The sequence below is a fragment of the Limulus polyphemus genome, unplaced genomic scaffold (assembly GCF_000517525.1).
Source record: "Limulus polyphemus unplaced genomic scaffold, Limulus_polyphemus-2.1.2 Scaffold4030, whole genome shotgun sequence".
In the NCBI taxonomy this organism is placed as follows: Eukaryota; Metazoa; Arthropoda; class Merostomata; order Xiphosura; family Limulidae; genus Limulus; species Limulus polyphemus.
Window position 1 is genome coordinate 55,296 of NW_013669640.1, and position 10,033 is coordinate 65,328.

The 10,033-nt window shown below is 31.4% G+C and overlaps 1 protein-coding gene across 1 annotated transcript in view; it reads left to right on the forward strand.

The window, feature by feature from the left end:
• The first annotated feature begins 944 nt into the window (after positions 1-944).
• The window catches only part of LOC106470480 (RNA-binding motif, single-stranded-interacting protein 3-like), a 29,634-nt gene continuing 20,545 nt past the window's right edge, over positions 945-10,033 (forward strand). Inside the window, exons 1-5 of the mRNA XM_022399090.1 lie at positions 945-971; positions 1,792-1,961; positions 6,490-6,548; positions 6,947-7,038; positions 9,060-9,217. Coding sequence (XP_022254798.1) covers positions 945-971; positions 1,792-1,961; positions 6,490-6,548; positions 6,947-7,038; positions 9,060-9,217 — 506 coding nt within the window. The remainder of the gene's footprint in view (positions 972-1,791; positions 1,962-6,489; positions 6,549-6,946; positions 7,039-9,059; positions 9,218-10,033) is intronic.

The window sequence follows — 10,033 nt, forward strand, 5'->3', positions numbered from 1 at the left end:
AAACAAACAAACAAACTTATAAGTAAAATGTGCAGAGCACAGATAGCACACTATGTAGCCTTGCGCTTAACAACAACAAACATAATAGCAGTGTTTTGATTACTTGGATAGTTGAAATGTTCAAAAAAAATAATAATAATTGGAAACCATTTTTGTTCATTTGGTTGATTATTATTACAAAAATTCGTGTGAAATTTTATTTTTACGTATGTTTATTTGGCTATGTAGTATTTATAGAATAACACTAGCATATAGCCCATCAAAAATGATGGGGCAAGTACTACCACCACCACCCTAACATCATATTTCATAGCTAAATGAAATAAATAAATTTTGCAAAATCAAGCTTGACCAACAAAGAGGAGGAAAAGTGTAGTTGGGGCTGTCAAATGTCGGTAAATTCCTTTGTGAGCCAATCAAAATTAAGATCATTCACAAAATGAATTCGTGACTTATTCATAGAATAATTATTGGTAAAAAATCAGTTAAATTAATAACTTCTAATATATAGGAAAGCCAGTGCATTTTGGTAACACTGTGTTCCAACAATGGCTTTTATGTCATATTGCTTAACAACAAAAGTATAACCTAATATAACTTATGCCAGGGATGAGAACCATCTGTACATTTACAGATAGTTAGAAAAAAAATAGTCAAGTTTAAACACTGTCCATAAACCCATAAGTAGCAAAAATGTTTTCTTTTATTGATATCAGTAAAAAAAAGAAATCTGGTGTCAATCACAAGAAAAAAAGGCCACTGATAAGTATGTCATTAAAACAAAATTATAAGGTTGGCTACCCTGATTTAGTTACACACTAACATACATGTATCACAGGGATTCACTTTCAAAAAATTCATAATAAGTGGTTTCACTTAGACATTAAATAAGAAACCAATGTAGAAAGAAGAATCACACTTATAATTATTGATGGTTCTGAACAATGTATTTGAACCAGTTTTCTTCTGAAGTAAAATTTCCAAGTGTTTGTACGGACTTCACAAAAGGAAAACCTCCTAACAAGAACAAACATATAGGCACTGAACCTACAACTCGGATGTTGCTTCATTGACATTGTTTTATTATTTGATCGTTTTTGATAGTGCTGCACTAACAGTCTTAAAGCAACAAAATATGAATTTATATAATGGCAAGTACAAATGTATTACTGTTTCAGTAAAAATCTACTAGTGGGAAGTATTTAAGTTTTATCAGTAAATTTCAAGAAGGAAAGGATAAACACTCGTGTATTACTCTTTGTTTCAGTTTCTCCCATGTAAGGGTAATTTGGAGTGAAAAGTGGAAAACTTAATTATGTTGTAAATGTATTAAAAATATTTTTTATGATATGGCCTTTGGTAATATAAATGCTGTAGTTTTGATCTATATAAATAAATGTCAATATAAGTGTGTGTGTGTTTCTTGTATGTTTCCACATTTCTTGATCAATCAGCACCAAACTTGACACAGTCTTACAGGATGAAATGAGGGGGGTTGAGCCCCCCCCCCATCTAATTTGATATTGGTAGAATTCTTCAAAACAGTATGTCTTTGTTTTCAGTAATGGTTCCTTTGTGTACTTTTATTACACTGTTAATGTTTATTATGTTAAAAAAATGGAAGCACAATTTCCTGTCCTTTGTTACAAAAAGTTTTTATTTCACTTGTCCAACAGATGGGTACTCCAGCTAATACGTAATACTGAAAAATACTAAGTATTATTAGTTCTTTAAAATTTTTGCAGTATTTGTAAAAAAAAATTATAATTTGCACTTTTTTTATATTTTCAGGCCTACTCTTCTACACGGGTTTCAGTAGCTTCACCTCCAGATTCAGGTTCTAGCACGGGAGGTTCTGGCTCGGGATCTAGTGGAACAGAGCAACTCAGCAGAACCAACTTATATATCCGTGGCCTCGCTCCCAATACAACAGACAAGGATTTGCTAAATCTGTGTAGTCCGTAAGTTAAATTAACTTTTTAATTTGGTTGTATGCCGAATTAATGGTTTATTCTATATATGTTCCAGTCTGTAGGCTCATCATGGGAGATATGGATGATTCATCTAAAACTTGAATTCAAATATTCAGATAATAATGAAATTCAATCAAACAAATTCAAACACATCATTGTGAAATTTGATAATGTCAAAATATCTTAAGTAGGGATACACGGGTACCCGGTCGGGTATTGGGCTACCCGGTAATACTTGTCTCTGGCCGAGTGTTGAAGTTAGGCATCTAAGCCCTAATTTTTGTGGCAACTAACGTGGTACTGAAAGTTCCAGTCAATAATTGGTTTAGTAATAAAAAAACGTGTTCCGAGCAACAAAAACTGACCCACCCACTGAAAGTCGGGGATTCAGAGAATAATAGGGGTTAATAATATACATGGCTTGAGAAGTGGATTTTGGGGAAGGTGGGGTTTTTTGAGAACTATATGGGTTAGGGTTTGAGAAGTTGGGGCTAGGCATTGAAAGGTGAAGGTAAAACTTGAATGTTCTGTTGGTGATTATTCAGTTAAATGTAATAAACATCAATTTTGTTTTTGTTTCTAATTTTTGTTTATGTTTTTTTTTGGGGGGGAGACAAGTGGAGAACCCAGGCCTGGTTGACACCTGGTCCCAGCCAAAGCTTAGTGACTGGGTACTCGGACCAAGTAGTTGGTCAAATCTTACTACTTGTGCATCTCTAACCTTAAACCTTTGAAAAAAAAAGAGGTCAACATTTTATGTAAGGACAACCAAAAAAAAAACATATTTAGCATCTGGAGTTTTCGAAAAAAGGAAGAAGGAGGCCCCCCCCCTTTAAGGGTCTATTTTAAAGAAAGTTTGGACCCTTTTTTTCATGACTGTTGCTTGTTTTCAAAGTCTTCTTTGTTTCATTTTTTTCATCAAAATGAATCAATTGAATTTATTCAGAAGTCTTTGGATGATCAAAAAAATGATAATTCAAAAAATGGAAAAAAATTGCCAAAAAAGTGGGGGGGGGGGGGCTACAAAAAAGGAAGTGGGCAGATATGCTAAACATGTATTTTTTTTGTACTTGGCCTAAACGAAGGTTGTTTGAATTATTACTTTTTTTTCTTAAAGAGATATTATATTCATTTTCATATCTTTAGATGCATGATATGAAATGCTACCCAGTGGCTCAGTCACAAGTCTGAAGGCTTATATAGCTAAAAACTACATTCTGATACCCATATAGCCCATATTTTAGCTTTGTGCTTAACAACAAATAAATGATATGAAATAACATGTGTTAAAATAATTATATTCTACAGTACTAAATATAATGTTTACTTAATCAGAGCTGTATGAATTTTTGTTGTTGGCTCAGTTGATTTTTCAATCTGTAATAAAGTGTTGTTGACTTGTATGAGAAAGTAGAATAGAAATGGGTAAATGAGACTGGCCTGTTACATAGACTGATGAAGGGGATTTATTACAAAAATGTGGTATTCCGATATTATATCGATGTTGATCTGGTGGTGACATTTGTATCAAAATGTATTTTGCATCATGGTTGTTGTAGTCCAGTAGATTCAAATTGTTGGTATTGAAAAGCTAGAAAACTATTTCAGTCAGCATATAAACAGCCAAAGAACAGGAAAACTTGAAATTTTATTCTGATTTGGTGATGTTTTCTTCAGAAATTTTGTTCAGTTACAAGTAACTAGTTCAGTTAATGTTGTAAGCTAAGCATATCGGTTTCTTAGTGAAAACTTCCAATGTTATAAGATATGTACCTTTACTAATAGGAGTAAATCTGAAATTCAGTATGTTAACTGCCAAGAATATTGGTGTCATTCCTCGTCCCAAGAATCTTACGTTAAACACTCAGCTCTTGTTCTCTATTGTTGTTTTTCTTCATCATTATTAAAAGAAATAAAATAGGCTATTTTTAAAATTGAACAACTGAACAGCAGTCTTGTTGTTTCATTACTATAAAGGAATTTTACATAATAATCAATTAGATCCAGAATATTTGATAGATTATTGACTAAAGAAGGAAGACCAGTTGAAAAATTAGATATCTTGGAAGAAAAAGTATTTTAATTCTAACTAACTAAATAGAATATAGCATCTGACCTAAACAATAATCTGTCTTACAGTAATACCTAAACAATAATCTGTCTTACAGTAACTCCTAAACAATAATCTGTCTTACAGTAACTCCTAAACAATAATCTGTCTTACAGTAACTCCTAAACAATAATCTGTCTTACAGTAACTCCTAAACAATAATCTGTCTTACAGTAATTCCTAAACAATAATCTGTCTTACAGTAACTCCTAAACAATAATCTGTCTTACAGTAACTCCTAAACAATAATCTGTCTCACAGTAACTCCTAAACTGTAATCTGTCTTACAGTAACTCCTAAACAATAATCTGTCTTACAGTAATTCCTAAACAATAATCTATCTTACAGTAATTCTCACTATACGTTTATGGGTTAAAATCTGTATGATTACACTTGGTATATAGACTGCTCAAGTGTATGTAAATTGTTTTTGAAAATTGCACATATTTTTATTAGTCTTTTTTCACCGTGTTTCATGCTGTGTTCTCACTTTCTGTCTTTATTATTATTTAAAATTAATTATTTGTCTTAAGTTAGTATGTAAATATACATATTGTATTATTGAAAATAGTTATAGGAACAATGAGAAAAAAAGGCCATAAAAGGTAAATATTATGGTCACATATTGAGTTTTCACACTGTACTTGGTTGTCATAAATCAATAAGATAGTGCCACACCAGTATAAAGTACAAAGTTATACTTTGCCCAGTAGTAGTAGTGTTAGTTCAGATAGGTCTCCCAGTACTGAAATACTGCATATCAAGCATCTAAAAGTAAAAGATTTGACTGATCAAGAACATTCAATGTGTAAGATTGTAGCAAGACTGTGTTTAAGTAATAGCTGTGTGCAAGACTCTGAAGTGGTACATGAAACTAGTACTGTTAATAACAGAAGTTGGCAAAGTGAAAAACGGAAGCTCTTCAGAATTGATGTTCTTTATGAGATGGTCTAGTACAGATCTAGCTAATGACCTTGCTGTAAATACAGCTATGAATGTTACATCCAGAACGTTAAGACTTGTACACATTACCACGAAGTGACATCAGTGGAGTTTAACTGCTCAAAAACTGCTGTTAAGAAGAGGTAACCAAACCAAGAGGTTTAAATGGGCATTGGACCACAGTCAGTGGAATGAGGAAAGCTAGAAATGTGTGCTATTTACAGATGAATCCAAGTTTGAATTGTTTAATAGTGGAGAGGAGAATGGTATCATAGTCAATGTACATTATCTACAGTGAAGCATGGTGAGGAATTAGTAAAAATGTGAGGCTGCATCTCGGCTAGTGGTGCAGGTGATCTATACAGAATTGATGACACCCTGACTTCTGACAAGTACAGGCGGATTCTGATCCATTATGTCATTCCAACAGGATATAAGTGCTGAGTTAGTAGGGGCAAGAAGGCATTTGGCCAAGGAATATTTATGTTGGGCTTAGTCACTGCTCTTTGGGTAGGAATTAATCACTCAGCAAAACAATGATCCCAAGCATACAACAGATGAGGTGAAACATTTTATTGTTTGGAACAGTCAAAACTATGGCTGGGCCTGTACCTAGTCCATATATGAAAATAACTGAGGGTGTATGTCTTTATACATATATATATATTTAAAAAAAAACTGAAAAAAGTCAAAAGGCAACTAAATAACTTGGTTGAATTGTGAGGAATAATGCATGGTATTTTAAACAATATTCCACATGGTACATTTGTAAAACTATATGATCTTGAAAACAAGATGATCTGAGTGAAGCAAAGGGCTAATCACATACAAAAAGTAGTTATTTTTATGTATTTTCTGTGATAATATTATGTCCCATTAATACATTGAGCAACTAGTTACCATGCTCACTGATTATATCCATTGTTTTATGTGGTAACTTTTAACAGATTGAGTTAAACCTTCATTAGACAATATTTGGTGCGACTATAGCGTGCAGTCTACAGAGATATTTACACTATGGCATGCGCTCTACACAGATATTATCATCATCACTGTTTTAACTTGGTGCCATTTATTATAAATAACCCTTTTAAAGTACGAAATACCATTACATAAAGGTAATGGGGGCAAATATAATCGAAATGAAACAAGTTCCAATGGTCAAAACTAGCACAATTATAACCTAAATTTAAGGTACTATTTTGAAACACACAACTTATTAAATTATTATTATTTGCTGAACAAAAACGTGGATAGATATAAATCATTAAGCAAGAAATTATGTTTTGGTTAATCATTAAAATGGAGATGATGATGATAGTATCTGTGTAGACTGCACGCTAAGGTGCAAATATCTTTGTGGACTGCATGCTATAGTAATATCCAGTTTTTAGTTGTTCTAAATATAATCACACTCATTTCACGTCTGGCTGTTCTTTAAAGTTTTGTTTTTGTTTTTTATAGTTATGGAAATATCATATCAACAAAGGCTATTCTAGATAAAACAACAAATAAATGTAAAGGTAGGTATCATTACATAGAATATAAATATTGTGATATGTTTTTCAATTAACTTAAAAAGTGTGATTACATATTTTATTATTCCATCTATCTGTTTTAATAAACCAACAAATACATGTGTGTGTGTAGGTATCATTACATAGAATATAAATCTTGTGATATGTTTTTCAATTAACTTTAAAAGTGTGATTACATATTTTATTATTCCATCTATCTGTTTTAATAAACCAACAAATACATGTGTGTGTGTATATATATATTAAAGAACAAATTCAGTTTATTAATATGGGGAAAAGTATGTACCATTAAGCCTCAAAATAACAATACAAAAAAATTGTAAGGTTACTTTATTGTTGAATTGACTGAGCTGGAAGTATAGTGAATGTTGTTCTGGTTTCAGGTTATGGCTTTGTAGATTTTGAATCTCCTGTAGCTGCTGAAAATGCAGTTAAGTCACTTCAGGCTCAAGGAATACAAGCTCAGATGGCCAAGGTTAGATAATGATGTGGACTTAAGTCACGATCTTGTGAATTTTTGTCAAGTATGAAACTTTACATGTAATAACTCTGCTGAAGAAACTGTACAATAAGTACGAGTCATATTCAAGTCTTGAACTTGAGCTTAGTTCTTACATGATATATACAAAAATCTTCAAACTAAAATATTTGATCTAGTGCATGCCTTAGCAAGTAGGAGGCTCCGAGCACCAGAGTAAGTTGATCACATAATTAACTAATTGGTTGTTGATTAGTCGAGGATTTAAAGAGATTTGTTCCTCTGTCAAAATAATTTTTTTTTTTAAAGTTAGGTATTTTATTTTATTTTTAGGGAGTAAACATCACATGTTTTTTTGCAGTTTTATGAAAGAAATAATTAGTACCTAATGATTTTAGATGTTATTTCTAACTTATCCGTGTGAGGCCTCAAATATTTACTAATTGTACTTGTGCTTACAGCTGGTGTTGATCTGACTAGAACTCATAAAAGTGTCATATAGTTCATTACAAGAGAAAGTTAAATATATAAAACATAATGATTTAAATATTTGTACATAATTTAGGCTTTTTTGTATGAATATTTCACACTTTGGAGTATAATTGTTTAGAGAATAGTTAATAAAATCCACTTTGGATGTGCTTAGTTTTGATTAGCTCAGTCTAAACCTGGTTAATTTTCTTCTTCCCGTACATTCACTTTGGGTTAACAAAATTCAGTAAGGTCTTGAAAAGTCAAGACTCAATAAAGACCCAGCAAGCTATGAAAGATAACATTTGGACTTTAGTCTTTCTCCAGTATTTGAATTTTCTAATAACCCATACAGATGTTAAACTTGGAATATCTTTAATTTTTTTCTTATGAGTTTCTCTAATTGAGATTACAAGGTCTAGAAAAGACTCAACTTTTGTGAAAGAGACTATACTTGGACACTTTTTAATTTTTTTTTTCTTATGTTTTCTTAGAGTTATATCTATTCAGTTATGAGCAAAATTACCTAAAAGTGTGAGATTTAAAAGGAGTTCAAATATTTGACTACTTTTTGTTAGCAACATTTATCTCAGACAGCGAGGACAACTTCGTAATAATCATCCCTCAAATGAACTGTATCCTCCAACATCTTAATACCCGATTAAATATCAGTGGAAATACATCTTATTAAGAATTATCTCATTTATTCAGTAAGTTAACATTGTTAGATTGGAAGACTAGGGAGTCCTCTTACGTAGCTATACTGATTGTAAGGATGATTTTCAGTTTCACTTTTAAGTACATATTATTATTACTCACGCTACAATTTCCTTAATGTATCCTTAGAGATAGTAAATAAATGTTGAAGTGTTTGATGTTTTTTGGAGAACTATAGAAATATTCACCACTTCATCAGAAATTTAAAAAGAAATACAAGGCTGAAGAAAATGTTAATTTTGAGACATTATGGGATATATTTAAAATTGCAGTTTCACATGTTGTTTTTGGTACGTAGGTAAGCATCAAGTGCTGGAGAATGGTGGACATTAAAATATTCTTAAATTATTCAGAATCAGAAGTGTTTTTTGTAAAGTTGTTGGTGTATATAAAATTGGAGGTATGATTGTTATCATAAATTTAGTGTATGGTTCTTGCAAAATTGCTGAAAACTGATTTTCATAAAATGGGTCACTTATCCTGTATATGTTAGTATCAAGGGTCTGTAAAGAATATTTTCTTTGTAAAAAGATTTAATAATGCATTTTTTTCTTTATTGATTATTTTCACACATATTTGTAAACAGCTGATGTAATTCAAGGGTCAGTAAATATTACTTCCTACTGCTCGGTGCTCAGAACAAGATCTGTAATGGTTCTTCGATTACTGACATTCCTAAAGCTAGTCATGAAGAGAAAACTTCACATTTCTTGCTAGTAAGACCTACCATGTTCTCGTTGTCTTTATGTAGTACCCAATTTTTGATAATATAAGAATATATGGAATGAATATCCTTTTTTGTTGTTGTTAAATGAAAATTTTAATTGTAGCAACAAGAGCAAGACCCCACCAACTTGTACATAGCCAACCTCCCTATTAATATGATGGAGATGGACCTAGAGAAGCTACTTTCACCTTACGGATCTGTAATCTCTACCAGAATTCTTCGTGATAGCAGCATGTTCTCAAGAGGTGTTGGGTTTGCCCGGTATGTTTTTTTGTATAACACTTTGAAAATTTTCTAATGTTTTTATAGTTGAAAATTTTTGTTGTCTTGACAGTATTCTTCAGAAGGCATGAAGTTAGAGTACATCTTAGGTACACCTGAAAGATGTCTTTCTGTAGTTATTGATAGATGTCTTTCTGTAGTTATTGATAGATGTCTTTCTGTAGTTATTGATAGATGTCTTTCTGTAATAATTGATAGATGTCTTTCTGTAGTTATTGATAGATGATGTCTTTATGTAGTTATTGATAGATGATGTCTTTATGTAGTTATTGATAGATGTCTTTATGTAGTTATTGATAGATGTCTTTCTGTAGTTATTGATAGATGATGTCTTTATGTAGTTATTGATAGATGTCTTTATGTAGTTATTAATAGATGTCTTTCTATAGTTATTGATAGATGATGTCTTTATGTAGTTATTGATAGATGATGTCTTTATGTAGTTATTGATAGATGTCTTTATGTAGTTATTAATAGATGTCTTTCTATAGTTATTGATAGATGATGTCTTTATGTAGTTATTGATAGATGATGTCTTTATGTAGTTATTGATAGATGATGTCTTTATGTAGTTACTGATAGATGGTCTTTATGTAGTTACTGATAGATGTCTTTACTGTAGTTATTGATAGATGTCTTTCTGTAGTTACTGATAGATGTTTTTCTGTAGTTATTGATAGATGTCTTTCTGTAGTTATTGATAGATGTCTTTCTATAGTTATTGATAGATGTTTTTCTGTAGTTATTGATAGATGTCTTTCTATAGTTATTGATAGATGTTTTTCTGTAGTTATT